At 42.3% G+C, this 17,174-nt stretch overlaps 2 protein-coding genes across 3 annotated transcripts; one reads left to right on the top strand and one right to left on the bottom strand.

The window, feature by feature from the left end:
• Positions 1 to 2,972: 2,972 nt before the first annotated feature.
• Positions 2,973 to 7,480, bottom strand: LOC142793093 (uncharacterized). The gene is made up of 3 exons (XM_075885737.1): positions 7,066 to 7,480; positions 4,931 to 5,138; positions 2,973 to 3,364 (listed from the first exon to the last, which is right to left on the bottom strand). The coding sequence occupies exons 1-3, from the start codon at positions 7,456 to 7,458 to the stop codon at positions 2,973 to 2,975; spliced, it is 993 nt and encodes a 330-aa protein (XP_075741852.1). The 5' UTR covers positions 7,459 to 7,480.
• Positions 7,481 to 7,904: 424 nt separating this feature from the next.
• Positions 7,905 to 15,735, top strand: LOC119178368 (uncharacterized). Of its 2 annotated transcripts, none has more exons than XM_037429572.2 (2): positions 7,905 to 8,745; positions 15,586 to 15,735. In XM_037429572.2, exon 1 carries the CDS (start codon positions 8,154 to 8,156, stop codon positions 8,718 to 8,720), a length of 567 nt encoding a protein of 188 aa, XP_037285469.2. In that variant the 5' UTR covers positions 7,905 to 8,153; the 3' UTR covers positions 8,721 to 8,745; positions 15,586 to 15,735. The 2 variants fall into 2 exon arrangements, 1 of the variants encoding a protein (XP_037285469.2); XR_012891436.1 differs by lacking the exon at positions 7,905 to 8,745 and adding an exon at positions 9,955 to 11,596.
• Positions 15,736 to 17,174: the final 1,439 nt, after the last annotated feature.

The following is a 17,174-nucleotide window of genomic DNA, read 5'->3' as shown; positions in this document are numbered from 1 at the left end:
ATACACATCTTTCAGCACCAAACAGATATACATCTATGCAACTGCAAACATCCCATCAAATTATACATCAATGTAACCACAAATCCTAAAAATGCATAACCTAAAAGGCACAAAGTATTTTAAGGGCCTTTTTATGTGTGTTGGGTATGCGTGAGCAAGAAAGATATGCTGAAACAGACATAACAGAAGTCTTCAGAGTCGTGTACGAAGTCCCATCAGAAGCACTCAACAAGCATAATTAAGTGTGCCATTGGTGTGAAACTCTGCGTGGTGCGTAACTTTGATTGGGTGTCTCATTTTTGGCACTCGCTATTTCACAGACTTAGCACAAGCAATCTTTGCAAAATATTTGACCATTATTGCCCAGCTATGTGCATCAAAATGGATATATATATCTGCATATTTTGCAAAATGGGCATAAAACTTTGCTCTAAATACATTTAAGGTGTGTTGCAAATAAATAAAAATGGGTTTAGAGCACGAGCATCGGCAGAGGGTGCTGCTACAGGTAGTTGCTTTCACTCCTTCCACATAGCAAGGTGTCTGGCTCTCATCCCCGTATTTTCATTAAGTCGTGGTTCATAAAAAAAGTTGGAGATTTTTAGGAGTGGAGCCACCCGATAACACCACCATGATTACCTTGTCATGTGCATACGCACACACACATGTAGTTCACCAAACTTAATCGCGGCCTTCAACAGAGCATCCGACAATAGACTAATGGGAAAATGCAGACATGAGTACCTGTTAGGTTCTATTGGCACAACAAGCAAGTTTTGTTGTTTTTGGAATGTCAGGGGCATCTTCTAAACACTCCTTGAAGAACTGACACCGCTAGAGAACGACTGCACTTAAACCAGAACACATAACACCGAAAAAGACAGAAGATAACAGTGTAGAAATAATCACCCCTTCATCTGAAGATAAGTCATGAAGAAAGGCATAAGCTACATGCCTAGTGTCAGACAGTTATGCACTACTTTGTTTTTAACATGCTGTTATGTGCAGAGAGAAGGGATGACACAGGAGCTGATCTCATCAAGGTAGATTATGAAGAAGATGCCTAAAGCGAAGCACAGCAGCCAATAAAGGGTACCTTAGCCATTGGTGTCTAGCGGCTCAAGGATTTGTCATATCGGGCAACCTCCCAAAGATCGGGCTATAGGTGCCAGCACCGCACCCGCGCAAGTGTGGATAGGCGGTCGACGGCGCATATACAAATACTCGCAGCCGCGCTTCGTTCAGTGGCTCAGGAACTGACACTATACTGCATTTACCACATGTACGCACATGTTCTCGCAGGAGTAATAACATAAAAATCTTATATAGGAGTTCAGCAGAAAGCTTTCATCGATTGATTACGTGCATGACAGTGCTACAACAAAAGCCTGATTAATGAGACAAGCATGTTTTTTTTTTTTTACAAAAATTATTACTGCCTTCAGTCAGTCACTAACAATGACACATAAACACTGAAGACAATGTAACAATGATGAAATTTTCAGTTATGTTACACGACATTACATATAAGGCATGCCGTCTGAATTATTTCCAATGCCTGGCTTCTTTAAAGCATTCTTAAATCTAAGCACACGGTTGCACGCGGTAACTCTGTTTTGAGTACAGTTTAAGTACCGATGTGTCACTGCTTATGTGGTAGTAATATTCCTATGTAGCGATACCACGGTCAAATAAACACAACTAAGGCTCCTAGCACGATCAATAAACTGCAGTGCTGTAATTGTACACCTACCAACAACACCCAAATGTATGGCCTAGAGCCTCTTTTTTTTTTTTTTTGCTACGGAGTCTTTCTAGTAACACACTGCATTTATACACTATTTAATAGTCCTCATGTTTGGGAGGATGCCCAGAGCACTTTGTGATATGCTTGAAACAGAAAGCGGCAACCACTCTGAAATCATTCTGGTGAATGGAGGGTACAACGACAATAAACGGCACTTTGGAAAGTTGCACTCGCTGATCTTATTACAACGCATAAGCATTCGAAAAATAAAATGCTCTCGTACGTCGTTATAGGCATAGGTAAAACAGTTACACTCGCACTGACATGACTGGACAAACCACACTTTGAAAATTTCCAAGACGTACGCGCACATACATACAAGCATGACGTGGCTAGCAGACGACGCACAGAGCAATGCACCAGGCGACGACTTTGCTCAATCTCGCGGCCAATAGATTTCTGTTGGACTCCAGCAGAATCTGAGCTCTGGCACAGAGCCCGACTGCTTACACTAGTCCAAGGGTACATGAACGTTTTCTCAGCAGCAGCAGCACACCAGCAACCCACAGCCAAGAACAACAGGTGCTCAGGTCTCTGGTAGACTAAAATAGATGCCTTGGCTCATATCAGAAAACCCAATGACTGAGATGAATGGCCTGTCAGCTTGCTGCTTTCCCACCTCAAGTTCTTCTTTTTTCAGTTTAATTTGCTTCCCTCTCTTCTCATGCTTCAGAACTATAGCCGTGGTTTTCTCCAAGTAGGATTTCATTTATTAATTCTGTTTGCTTCTACACGCCAGTTCCAGTTTTTTTTCAATGTCCTCCACTGTCATATCACGCCCCAAAGTGGTGGTCTAAAGGCTAAGGTACACGGCTGCTGAGCCGCAAATCGTGGATCGAAACCCGGTTACGGCGGCTGCATTTCCGATGGAGGAGGAATTGTTGTAGGCCTATGTGCTCAGATTTGGTTGCACGTTAAAGAACCCCAGGTGGTCGACACTTCTGGAGCCCTCCACTACGGCGTCTCTCATAATCATATGGTGGTTTTGGGACGTGAAACCCCACATATCAATATATCAGGGTCATATCACGGCACGCACTTGAATACAATACCATAACATCATTCGACACTAGACTTTCTGCACAAATCAAATGTTCTTGTGTATAAAGAAAAAAATATTAATACAGTAATTTGAAAACAAATAAAATGAAAGAATAAGATTTGATCAGTTAAAAGGAACTAAATAGTCACCGAGTGAGGGTGGCTCAAGGCCGAAGTACATAGACACCTGGCTGTCGTACAGGCAGGTGCGGCAGTTGGTGAGAAGTGTTGCGACCTTGTACATCCTTCCCACTCTCTGACACGTCACTTTCAAGTTCTTGTGGAAGTCCACAAATGCAAAGTCTGCAGCCACTTTACCAAAGCCCCACTCAACAGCCTGCCGTACAGTGCTCATGCACTTGTTGAAGTGCGCCTGGTAGGGCTGCAAGCGGGCACCTCCATAAGGCTTCAGGAGCAGAGGCTTTAATGGGTAGGCCGGGTCTCCATAAATGACATATTTGTTACCCCTGGCTACCTTGACAATGTTCTCGTACAGCCTGGTGTCTTTCAGTATGCCTGCAACAAAACAAAAGGTGTCACAAGTTTTCTTATGCCAGAACTTGGCTGATGCATGAGTGTCAGTGCACAGCATTAACACAAGGTTCAGTGTCGACAGTATTTTTTGTGTCCATTTGTTGCAACATGGTTGTAAAAAATGGCAGAGAATGCCATGCTGGCTCTACACCATGTCTTCTCCCCAGACATGCTGCATACCTGCATTTGACACCATATGCCATTTAAGCTAATCTAACAACTTTCTAGCAAACTAACTAATATTTCAGCTAAAACGTTAAAAGTTGGGAAGTTCATTACACATGGCTGCAAGTGACAAAGTCTCCTTGAAGCCAGCTCCAAGAAAGGAGGTAATTTTTCACATTGTAGGATCTTGAAGCAATTTGGGCAAGTTAAATTTACCAGATCGTTTAAGGAACAGTATACAGTGCAATTGATTAGATTATTGTGTGACAGATGTGAAAATACTACGTGTGACTTTTTTGCATGGCATGTAACAAAGAAATGTTTAGCTTGCACTGTAATCATCAGAATATTTAACTGCACTACCATAAACCCTATAAGAAAATAATAATAAAGAACTTTTTGAATTATGAACAATGGTTTCCTAGTAATGAGCGCAAGTGGAGTGAAGAATGCTGATGCAAACATAGTACCTGTATGTGGCCTGTAATGTTGAGTTAATGTTGAAATCAGAACATTCACCTCCCAACTGTATTCCACAGCGGAGAAGTCTGGTTTCATGCTATTGCAAAATTTGGTGTACTGTGAAACGAAAACTTTGGTAGCTGGAATGGCATCTTGGCTTACAGTGTTGATAGTCACTATATTTACAGATGAATTGGTTGAAAAAGATCTTGGTAGTCACTATATATACAGATGAATTGGTTGAAAAAGATTATGCAAGATCAAGTAGCCTTCTTTCTCAGCAATCTGTACTTCATGCAACTGTGTGCATGAACACCCTTTGGAATGTCACTGACCATGTGGCATCACATTTAATTACATGAATGCAATTATTTTAAGCTGACTGTGAAGCAGTGGTCACATACACACAAAAAAAATCCAGGAGTTGTACTCAGCCACACGGTCAAACATTAAGATGGCTTTTAGATGAGGAGACCTATTCATCGATATTGTTGAAAAATATTTCTCAGAACTAACTCAAGTGAGTGGTATATTATTAGTAATTTATTCTCAATGCATGGGGAGTGGTGGCAATCGCAGCTACGTACCTACTGCGGTTGCTTCCTTCAGCAACTGTCCTAAAACTGAAACAGTGTTCTATGTGCTTGTGCCACAGAGGCTTCCTCATGCACTAACAGTGATCTTAGCCATATCTATTCACAGGATAGCTGCCTGCCATCTGCAAGTCAAAAATATGATTTCAATATGCTGACATTATACTGCCCTAGAAAAATAACAATAACACTACACCAAAAGCTCACTGTTCAGCTAGGTTCTTAGCGCATGAGCTATGACCTAGGTATGTTTGTGATATGACAATTTGTCATTTGACAGCTACAAGCAGAGTTTCTGCAAAGGCAAAACCTTACTCGCAGCACCTACCAGCATCATGACGCCGTCCCCTGAATGGGCCATCTAGCTGGCAAATAATTCCATTGGCGCACATAACTGCCTGATATTTCTGGCAATGGAAGCGCTTGTGCCCAGAGTAGTGCTCCTGCTGAAGCTTAGACGGCCGACAAATTCGTCGTGCCGTGCCATCTATGAAGCCCCAGCAGTTCTTCAGTGGAGCACCTTTCTGGTGCACGGCCTAAAAAGAATAACAAAAGAACAGATGAAGCAGCTGCCAATAGCATTTATGCACAAGTACAGTTTTCATATATAATCTTAGTAAAAAACATTGTCCTTGCTCTTTTACTTGACATGGACAGCCGAGACACACGAACAAACAACAAGCGTGACCAAACGAAATATTTTCACTTGCCTTCTAGCTGTTCTTGTACTGGTTTTACGCTACTGTCTCCACCACCCGCAGTAGAGGGCACTTTGCTTTTTACTCCTACCATAACAGAAAGCAGAGTTTCACTCTGTCTTTCAAAACTCTAAGGGGCATCAAAAGTTGAATCATTTCATGCCAGGCAGTGAATAAGCTAACTCAAAATAACAAATGACGTTCTTAGCAGTCGAGGAGTGCACATCACAGTGGCAGTTACAGTAACGGGGGATTGATACATAAACATGGACATTTCCCTTTTTGGACCAGGCTATATTCCAAAAAGGTAAACAGTGCCAAATATAACAATGATGTCTTTTTATTTTAGCAGTAACCATATGTGAGAAAGCAGTAGCAATTATTGTTTATGATGCTTGCTGCTTTTGTGAAGCACACTTATGAGTTTACTAGAAGCATTCATATTCATAGCTTACTCAATGATAAAAGCAGACACAGCATGAGATTGGTGCTCAAGAACAAGCTGTGCCCAGTGCGTCAGTGTTGAATCCATTACTGACAAACATTTTCACTTAACATTTCACAAAGACGCACTGCAATATGCAATATAATTGAAAGGTGAATTATGCGTGCCTCTCCTAACTTACAGTTAGACTTGTGCTCCTTGAATTAAAAGGACACTAAATGCAAATGATGTTTCATGTCACATTAGAAGGCCAACAATTAGGAGTACCTAAAGCATAAACATTATGCACAGTAGCAATTTAGTAACAAATATAAAGGTAAACGTAGAATGAGAAGCCAGCCAGAGTATTGGAGCTCGCTTAGACTCACTCGAAAGATATATTTTGCTCTGGGCACTTGCTCCGATTCAGACTCGCTCAAAATTTCCCCCTCGGACTCAAAATGAGTAAGTTTTTTCTCCACTGCATTCACTTGAAATCAAACTCGCCAACTTATTGCTGACACCAACCAACACAGATGCACAGCTTGACCAGAGTCTCGATGAGCCTCAGTGTGTTGCCACATGAGTCTGCTAGCATAATATTTCCTTTCTCAGTGTCACAGCTGTTTGATGCCAATATCTCACATAATGGGTGCTCTACTTTCATTCTTGTTCTTGAAACAAGTGTTACCGGTGCGGTAATATTTGTATTACATACATGGCTCACACGGAATACCGTTATGGATGGATCCAAACAACTTTATCAAGGATTTCCGGTGAAATAATTCGCACAAGAGGTCATTGCACTGCATTCTTGTGGTCTCATTGACCTGTTGTTTGTTGTTTTTTTGTGTGTAATTGTCTTCTTCCACAGTAGAAACAGGGTTGCAAAAGAATAAACAGGCTGCAAAAACAACACAAGCTGCCACATTTACATGTAATGTGATCGCTGGAATGTGCCCATGTTTGTCTGAGCTCAAAATTGTAGTACAGATGTATTCTCTCAGCGTGTGCGAATATATCTTTTAAACTCGCTGCGACGCGAACTGAACATTTTAAACTTCGAGGAACGAACAGACGCATTTTAATGAATTTAACCAGCCTGAACCAAGGTTTTTACTGCAGCGTCCTGGTGTTATGCCGTAAAATCGCCAATTTAGTAGACTCGCAATGCAACGAAATTGAAATCAGTAATTGAAATAAACGTGGCATATTTTGTCGTTTCAACTTTCACGCCAGCTACTATGGATATTCTGCCAGTTTTTGGACATGTTACAACTTTGCTTCGTACAAAAAAAAAAAAGTGATATTCGCACAAAATCGATCGACTTTCATGCTTACCTGTGAAAACAGTTGCAGGTTCTGGAGGTTCATCCAGCCATGGACTGTGAGATCTGCAAGCAGGTGTCCAAAATAATATTCGATGTGAGACATTACTTTGGACACCACGCTTGAGATCACGGAGCTGTGGCGGTTGAATATCGTCTCCAGGTCACAAAGTCGATTTGGATAAGCGAGGCGCCGCAGTGTCATACACAAAGCCTCGCGATCTGACACTCGGACGCGCTGCGCACTCATCACTTCGCCGGGAATGAGCAGGCCAGCGATCAAGTCATCCAAATCGCCTTTGTGGAACCTGAAGTTACGATAGAAGGTGGTTCCATCGATGGCGTCGATATCCAACACGCCGTTCTCGTGAAGGTTCCTCCGCGGCTGCGGCTGTAGCAGATCCATAATCAGTAGATCGTCGATGTACTTCCACGGCAGATTTTGAGCCAGAAATGGATCTTGAAGCACACTCTTTGCCATGTCGACGACCACTTCTTTGCGAATGCGGCTAGCAGCTGACCGTTCAACCAAAGAGGCTTAGCCAGAGAGGCTTAAAGAATTGGCAATGGCTGCTGCGCCGCGCGGCGCTCCAGCCATCCCCACACAAAACTGGCTGCTGCGCCGCACGGAAGTGACGTCACAAAAATTGTCATGACATACGTCGTTTCCGAATTAGCGCGTTGTTCGAATTTACCGAATCGGAACGTGGCTCAGCTGGCCAGCAGACGCTCACTTGCTGCTGCTGCTGCTGGAGTACGGCTGGTTGCTGCTTCTGCGAGCTGTCTACAGGCCTTGTTCTGCTACATATTCGCAAGCCTCGAACATCATCTTCATCTAAGCTCAACCGCTTATTTTCGCTGCTATTTTATATTTACTAACGTTGTTTATATCCATCCCAATACGTATTTTTGTGATTTTTCGCGTATAGGCTGATTTAGCAGTATCTGTGCGTGGCCCTTTCTTTGGTCATCCGTGTTAACGTGCTTCGTATCTGTGTCGTAGTGCATTTGCGTAGTTGACAGCCGTGTTTTAGACTAAATATTCACTTTCTTGTTTCTTTTTTTTTCATGGTGTAATTCTGAATTGAAAGTGTGCGCAACATGACGCGTGTGTTAGTAGCGGGCGATTCAATGGTGAAATACGTCGACCAGTATTTCCCATCGCGCCGTGGCTTGTCTGTTAGCGTTGCCGCACACAGAGGAATAAGGATTGAGCACTTGCTCTCAATGATTGCTGACAAGCTGGCCAGTTTTGATGTTGTCATTGTACATGTTGGCACGAACAACACTGTTGACAGTGTCAACATGTGCATGGACAAATATCGCCAGCTCGCTCAGGGAATCATCGAAAGCAATCCCACGTTGCATGTAGCTTTTTCTGCCATTCTTCCTCGGGGGCAGAATCGGTACCGCCAAGGGGAAGAACAGTTGTGTGATGTTTGTCATTTGAATGACCACTACAGGAATGTGAATGCCGCACTCGCACAGCTTTGCCTGGAGAGGGGCTTCACTATCATGGATAGTCTTGTGGACAGCTGGCCTGGATTCCTGAGCAGGGATGGTGTCCACCCCAGCCGGCTTGGCAACAAGGTGCTGGCAGACTTCCTGTACCGTGAGGCCTGTGCCTTGTCCACCCAACTAGAGAGGAGACACATCCAACAGTCCTAAAAGGAGTCCAAGGCATCTGCATGGAGTGGGTGGGCTCGGCAGGAGCACTTTTCCATCAACTTGGTAGTCGATTTTCCAGCACTTGGTATGCATGCAGTTCAATATTCTCCAGCAGTAGGTGGACCTTCCGCTGCACCAGCTCCTGTCTGGAAAACCAGCAGTGCTCTCATGCAGAGACACGACACTGACCAACTGGCCAGTACCATTCATGGTATTGGCTTTACACTCGTTGGCGGTGTCCGCGTTCGCTGCAAAGGAAGCAAGGCTTGGTGGACCTGGGACAGCCTGCCTTCCCCCATTTTCCATGGCACAAGTGTACCATGCAAGGGAAACACTGGGGAGAGGCCTATTCAGCCAATGATCCCTAGTCGAGGTGCAAGCACCACTTGTGACAGGAAAATAAGGAGAGCCTCACAGGAGCATGAGAGTGCTCTTGTGCGCTCTTCTGTGGGGGAAGAGGAGGCCAGTGCTGGAAAAGCAGCTGTGCCACAGGCTGTCGGCCAGTGTGGCGACAGTGAGTGGAAACTGGTGCAGTCAAAGAAGAGCCGGCGGAAGGCTGCGGCACTGCACAAGCAAGAACAGAGCTCTAAACTGTGTGCAGACAGTGAAGGCAAAGTTCTTGCTGTGACAGCTGCCAAGTCCATCAGGTCCACTTCACCTATGACAGCAGTTGTGAGCCAGAAACAGATTCAGTCTGCTTCTTCCACTGTCTGTGGTAGAAAGCCTGAAGGACGAGCCAGTGTCTCGCACAACGTCATTCGTGATAGTTTTAAAAAGGTGCAGCGTGTTCCTAGCAAGCAGTTGAAAGACTGCTCAGTTTGTTCCGCGACTCACTGTGAATCTGTCACGAATGACGCTGTGAACGAGGTTTCTGTCTGCAAAAGCCATCTACCAGCACTGACTCGGGATTGCATGCGAATTGAGCGCGATCCTGGCACAGAGGCTGGTGACCCTATGGAATCTGGGTGCACTGCAGCTGTGCAGTACAAGTATTGTGAGGCTGCTTTGACATCCAGAAGCAGGCCTGTCAGCCTTGGTGCCCAGGCTATTTGTGTAAACACTGGTGCCAACCCAACCATCCTCAATAACTCAGTAAATACACTATATGGTGGGGGTAGCAAAGTTTATTTAAATGCAACATTTGATAACTTTCCTTCTTTTAAGAAAAGCTTTGATGAGTGGTGCAGAGAGGGCAGGCATGTAGTCATGATAAATAAGAGTAATAAAAGTCCATTCACATCAGAAGATAAGGACTTCGAGTATATTAAAATTAAATATAGCTGCATTCACGGTCGCACAATAAAGCCCAGGGGGATAGGAAAGCGACCAAAGCAAGCTTACAATGGTACTGGCTGTGAAATGACAGTATCGGTAAGCCTATGTAAATCGCCTACTCTGCACTACAAGATAACTAAACTACAAGCTAAGCATAACCATCCCACAGAATATTATGGTTTGTATCCTCAGAAGAGGCTCCTGAATCATGGAGAAAAAGAAGAATTCTTTGACTTAGCTAAATGTAATATTGGCGCAAAGGATTTTAAAAACTTGGTCGAGCAAAAAACTGGTAAGAAGTTAACTACAAAGGACATTAATAATTACAAGCAACGATTTTCTATTCCTATCCGCAATGAGCAGGCTCATGGTGAAATGGTTTTAGAGAAGGTAGAGACCTTGCTAAAAAATAATCCAAACTGGGTTATTCACTATGAAATGAATCAAAATAATAACCTGCAATTCATATTTCTTCAAACAACGCACATGCGTGAGATTTTGGAAAAGTATCCAGAGATTCTATTTATTGATGGAACGTATAAAGTGAATATTGAGGGTTATATTCTTTACTCTATATTAGTTCAAGATGGTCGTGGTCGTGGGAGACCTGTGTGTTATGCCTTCTTACGAAATGAGACGACTGAAATTGTTGAGCCCATGTTCACAAAGTTTGTAGATTTCAACCCATTTGTTGTGTCTGCTTGCAAAGTAGTGACGATTGATAAAGATCTCAATGAACTGCGCATTTTAACCAATATTCTTCCTAATTCTAACATACTTTTGTGTACGTGGCATGTGTTGCATTGTTTCCAGCAAAAGGTTAATGAAAAAGCTAGACAGCAACGTGATCAGTTGGTTCCTCTCTTAAAAAGCTTAGTTTATTCCCCCACTGAGCAAGACTACTTCGATAAGCTTGCTAACCTCCAAGCTATGACTTGCACAGATTTCATTTCTTACTATATGCATAACTGGCACTTGTGTAAGGAAATGTGGGTACATGCATATCGGCAAGCCCTTCCTACATTTGGTAATAATACTAATAATCGCATTGAGTGCCACAATCAAAAGATTAAAAATTATCTCTCTTCAAGCATGCATTTGGTTCAAGCAATAGAAGCATTGGTAGGTTACATTGATAATGATTCTTTATCTCTACAGTTCTCTAAGCTTAAAGAAATGAAGCTGAACCTAAACATAAATGATTTCAATGACCCATTTCAGCTAGAATTGTCCCGTAATTGCACTTCTGAGGCTACAAGTAAAGTACTAGAGCAGTATGAGAAGTTTAAAAATGTAAGTTATCAAGTAACTTCCACTCCTAATTCTTATGTTGTAGTTTCACCAAGATCACAGTACAGTGTTTCATTGTGCTTGGCTTCTTGCACATGTGCTTTTTATAACCAGTACACTCTGCCTTGTGCACATATTTTAGCAGTGCGTGACTTTACTAAGCAAGATCTTTTCGACAAGGCTTGCATACCAGACAGGTGGTGCAAGGATCATTTCCTGAGTGACAGCTGCACAACCACTAGTGCCACACCAGTGGTAACAAGCAGCATTCAGTCACCACCCTGTGTGAAGCTTGACACTGCACAAGAGAAGTATACTTATGCTTATAAGAGTCTTTGCGAAATGTCAAAAACCGTGGCTAACGTATTATCTAATTGTGGTGAGAAGGAGTTAATGGAAAAACTTTCGTCCTGCGAGGCTTTCTTCAGAAATTTAACCACATTTCCTCGTAACCAAACTTCAGCAGCCATAAAGGCTGCACCAGCTCAATTAGCACAAACTACTGCCACAAGTTATCTTGGGCATTCTAACAGTACAAAACTTGTGGTACCTTTGGTTAAAGCAAGAAGGGGGCGGCCAAAAAAAGTGAGAGCTGTCAAGCGTAAATTTTTCCCAAATCAAGTAAAAAAGGTAGGCCTTGCAACTGTTAAAGTAGACATGCTAAATGTCTACGAACGGTATTCTCTTTCAGATGCAGATTTAAATGTTCTGGTACAGGGCACCTCCATATCAGATAGCGTAATCAATGTCGCACAGTATTTAATTCAGAAAAAGTATCCTACTTGTGTCGGCTTTCAAGATGTCTTACTGGGCCGATGTTTACAATTCACTCAAATCAAAGGCCCTTTCATTCAAATCTTGCATGTTCAGAACCCCAATCATTGGCTTACAGTAACAAATGTTGGTGCGGACAAAAACACAGTCTTTATATATGATTCAATTGATCAAGATACCCCTCCTGACGCTGTTAGGCAAATCTGTCATATTCTAAAATTACAATCGCCAACATTAACCATTCAAACAATGAAGGCACAAAACCAGTGCAACACACTTGACTGTGGCTTGTTTGCAATTGCCAACATGTATTATATAGCATCAGGCAGAAAACGAGAAACTTTGAACCTTAACCAAGTTATGCTACGCAAACATTTGCTGCAATGCATACAGAATGGTATGATCGAAGACTTTCCCCTCATAAACTCCATGGCTGCTCGCGTACAGCCAAGAGATAGTATTTACAAGTTACATTGTGTCTGCCGGCAACCACAATATAGTGGGGTAGTATGGGACATTACTTGTGCAAGTTGTTCAAGAGGATTTCACGGAGCTTGTCTCGGCTCTTTAGCAGCTAACTTGGACAAAAAAGTATTCGTCTGTTCTCAGTCATGTTTGCTGGTTGCCAAGGAAAAGATACATTCTTCTAATTAATAATAGCATTCCATTTTGGTGTAGACATATGGCAAAATTTCTAAGCATTCTTCATGTCTCCTCGTCTAATTTTTGCTTTTCTTTAAAGGGCCACTCACCGGGTTTGGCGATTTTGAGCTGACAAGTGCAATGCGTACATCGGGAGTTTATGGTCACGTCTGCCAAACATTGCAACTCTATGCGACGTGGAAATAGGTCAAATTTCAAAACGAACGCTTCTCCCCCTTTTTTTTGGGTCGCGCCCCCAGAGAAGGAGGTTATGATGTGCAAGTATGAATCGCCCTACATACACAGCAGTGCAGTGACGTTGGTCCTATATGTATACGACTGTGCTCTGACGCTGCCAACAGTGGCACGTGACATGACGGAAATTATTTAACGTGACATGCGTAGTTAATGTAATTTGTTGCTTGAAGAGATTAATAAAACTTGGGATACATATTGAGACGCAATAGAAGAATGCGTTTGTCTTTTGCATTTTTTCCCCGTGAATTCCAACGAGATGCCGAGCTAATGTGCTGGCGTTTCGCATGCGTTTGTGTATCCGCGGTTACTGCATGAAGCAGACTCCTGTCCTGGAAAAGAAATTAATGGTCCTGCGCATTCGAGCACTCATTATGCTCATCTTTTCAACCGCATCAAAGCCAGCGTTTCCAAACAATGTCGCAAAAACAGGCAGTAGACACAATACAATGCTGGTCAACAAAAAAACACCGCTCGCGCGCTCGAGGGTTGGGCTTGTTTGAGCACGTCATGTGCACGTGACCTCTTGGTTGGATGCTGGAGAGGGTAGGAAAGAGATTTGGCTTGTGAATGCTACACGGGGGAGTGGCAAGGGTTTTGAGCTTGCCTCCTTTCATCCTTGTTTCCTGCTGTTAAAAAAAGAAGAAACTGTTTTCTCAGCTCGTAATGAACCGATTGAAAAACTTTTTACGGTATAATGCTCTCCGTTAGATACACAACTTCCACAGTTTGTTATGGGACCTGGTGAGTGGCCCTTTAGGGACTGACTTCAGGGATCGAAAGTATGAAGTTAGGCATGTTGGTAATGCATAACGGATCACATAGCACAAAAATTTGACCCAGGACAAGAGAAGGAACAAACACGAGTGCTCACTTCCAAGAAGATTTATCTTGAAGAGCAAACACATATATACTCCTGAAATGTGAAAATCAGGCAAATCATTCAAGACGCCCACAACTGCCATGCGCAAATAAATATCTTGCATTTTCAAAAAAGACAATTTGACAAAGCCCGAGACATAGTGCTGATGCAGTTCAGCTCTAGTCTACAAATCCTCTTTGCCTCGATAATTTCTCTTGTCATTTTATTTGTTGTTTTTTCTTCCAGCAATAATGATGTCCCGCAAAATCATTTTGCAGCCACACGTGCCGCAATAAACACCCTTGTAACCTCAAGAATGGTCGCAATCGTTTCTTGGCCTTGCACTGTAGCAGGTGTGGCTCCAAACCACTTTTGTGTGACACCATTATCATTGGGAAAAAAAAACAAGAGAAATTGTCGTGGCGAAAAAGATTTGTAGACTAGAGCTGAACTGCATCAGTACTTTCTCTCACTCTGTCTCTAGGGATTTGTCAAAACGAATTGTCTTTGCTGAGGATGTAAGGTTTTCGTGCATGGCAGTTGTGGGCTTTTTGAATGATTTGTCTATTTTTTGCATTTCAAGAGTATATATGTTTGCTCTTCAAGATAAATCTTGTTGGAGGTGAGCACTCGTCTTTGTTCCTTCTCTTGTTCTGGGTCAAATTTTCACATTATGTGATGAGTTAACTTTCTGCATGCGCCACCTTATTTTTTTTCCTTGTTGTAAGCTAGTGGTGGAGCGTTAACTAGAAGTACATAAAAACATTGCCAAATGTATGTTACCCCAACGAACCAAATTCCTTTGTTGAGGCAATCCTTTCTGTGGCATTCCTTCTTTATTGACTTTTCATCACGTCAAACCTCACACCTGTCTCTTTCATAAAAGTTCTAGAACTAGTTCTTGCTTTGTTTTGTTTTTTTGCCAAAAGTAGAAAACTTCCCTTTGTTGAGCAAATTTTCCTGAACTAAAATATATTCATATCTAATGCACGGAATAAAAAATAAAAAACAAGAAAATTTATAGGCTGATCACTAAATGTCAATTGAATAAGGATTTCGGAAATACTACCATGAATGGCACACAGCAAATACTCATGCATGCAGCCTTTTACCATGTGCAGCTGTAAACTGCAAACAAAAAGTATCAGATATTGTATATGATTTGCTTTTTTTTCTTTTCAGCAACAGTAACTTGCCCTTTAAGAGAAAAATATGAACATAAAATTTTCAAAAATAGTCATTTTTGAAAACCTGTCAATATATCAAAATGGTTTAGTTGATTCATGATTATGCAAGCAGTTCTTGCATGCCTGTGGCACTGGGATTGTTAATGTAGGCAGGCTGAGTTTGTAATGCTCTAAAGCCTCAGCATTTTAGTGTTATATTACAATATAACATTCAAATATTTTATGAATGCAACTATGAAATTTGCTCACAATGAGTTTGCTACAAATTAAGCAACCAAAGTCTGTGCATATATTGCCCACATTAAGGTCACACTGCCACAAGTCTCTAGGCGGAGCCTGACCGGTACAGAGCGCGTTCTCGGGTGGCGGATAGAGAAAAGTCTTGCAATGAAGTGATGCTAAGCAGCTTCTATTAATAAACAAGACTGGCACTTGTGCCCGCGGACCAACAGGCAGAAAATACGTATGACAACAGGAGTCTTTTCACTGCTGTGGTGGGCAAGTTGAAAGTTTCAGGTGCCATTTTTTAAACTCTGATTTATCTGTTGTTTTTTTCATCTGTTTTCTTCATCTTGTACAGGTCCAGTACATTGTGGACTCACCCTGTTGTCAAGTCATCAGGAAGTTGGATGATGCTGTCTTCTTCTAGCTAAATTATGCAACTACTAAGAAGGGGATCAGAATTCTATTTTGTAGCAGTTATTTTACAAATAAATGTTAGTAAAATTTTTCTTGGTTGTAGTAGTGTCATTGTGTACTCACGGACCATAACATTACATAAGACAGGAATTCAAGTGCACAGCAAAAAAGTGCTGCTATGAGCACCTGTTATCAACATCAGCTGGTCATTCTTAATTTTGGTCTTTTATTTATCGCACATCGAGTAGCCGCAATTGCTTGGTTTACAGGCTGAGAGAAAATTTAGCTCCCTTTCTTACACGCCAAAGGTTGCTGGCAGTGAAACAGCGTTGTCAGCATTTTGATAGATACTTTGAAAATGAACGTGATACAAAATGAACATTACATGATACAAAATGAACGCATGCACAAGCCACTTGTGCATCAAACAAATATAAGCATTTGCGACTGCTCAGGCCAAATATGCATCTTGGCACGTCCGTTTCAGGCAAACAAAAGGACAAATACCAAACTATGATCAAGCTTCACTGCATGGAAAAAGCACTGCGGTAAAGCCAGCGTGAGCAGAAGAGCATTACATGATACGAAATGAACGCATGTACAGGCCACTTGTGCATCAAACAAATATAAGCATTTGCGACTGCTCAGGCCAAGTATGCATCTTGGCGAGTCCTTTTCAAACAGACAAAAAGACAATTACCAAAAGATGATTAAGCTTCACTGCATTGCGAAAGCATTGCGGTAAAGCCAGCGTGAGCAAAAAAACATTACATGATACGAAATGAACGCATGCACAAGCCACTTGTGCATCAAACAAATATAAGCATTTGCGACTGCTCAGGCCAAATATGCATCTTGGCACGTCCGTTTCAGGCAAACAAAAGGACAAATACCAAACTATGATCAAGCTTCACTGCATGGAAAAAGCACTGCGGTAAAGCCAGCGTGAGCAGAAGAGCATTACATGATACGAAATGAACGCATGTACAGGCCACTTGTGCATCAAACAAATATAAGCATTTGCGACTGCTCAGGCCAAGTATGCATCTTGGCGAGTCCTTTTCAAACAGACAAAAAGACAATTACCAAAAGATGATTAAGCTTCACTGCATTGCGAAAGCATTGCGGTAAAGCCAGCGTGAGCAAAAAAACATTACATGATACGAAATGAACGCATGCACAAGCCACTTGTGCATCAAACAAATATAAGCATTTGCGACTGCTCAGGCCAAATATGCATCTTGGCACGTCCGTTTCAGGCAAACAAAAGGACAAATACCAAACTATGATCAAGCTTCACCGCATGGAAAAAGCACTGCGGTAAAGCCAGCGTGAGCAGAAGAGCATTACATGATACGAAATGAACGCATGCACAGGCCACTTGTGCATCAAACAAAAATAAGCATTTGCGACTGCTCAGGCCAAGTATGCATCTTGGCGAGTCCTTTTCAAACAGACAAAAAGACAATTACCAAAAGATGATTAAGCTTCACTGCATTGCGAAAGCGTTGCGGTAAAGCCAGCGTGAGC

The sequence above is a fragment of the Rhipicephalus microplus genome, unplaced genomic scaffold (genome assembly GCF_043290135.1).
Source record: "Rhipicephalus microplus isolate Deutch F79 unplaced genomic scaffold, USDA_Rmic scaffold_276, whole genome shotgun sequence".
NCBI classification, from domain to species: Eukaryota; Metazoa; Arthropoda; class Arachnida; order Ixodida; family Ixodidae; genus Rhipicephalus; species Rhipicephalus microplus.
This window is presented reverse-complemented; position numbering and strand designations above follow the sequence as displayed.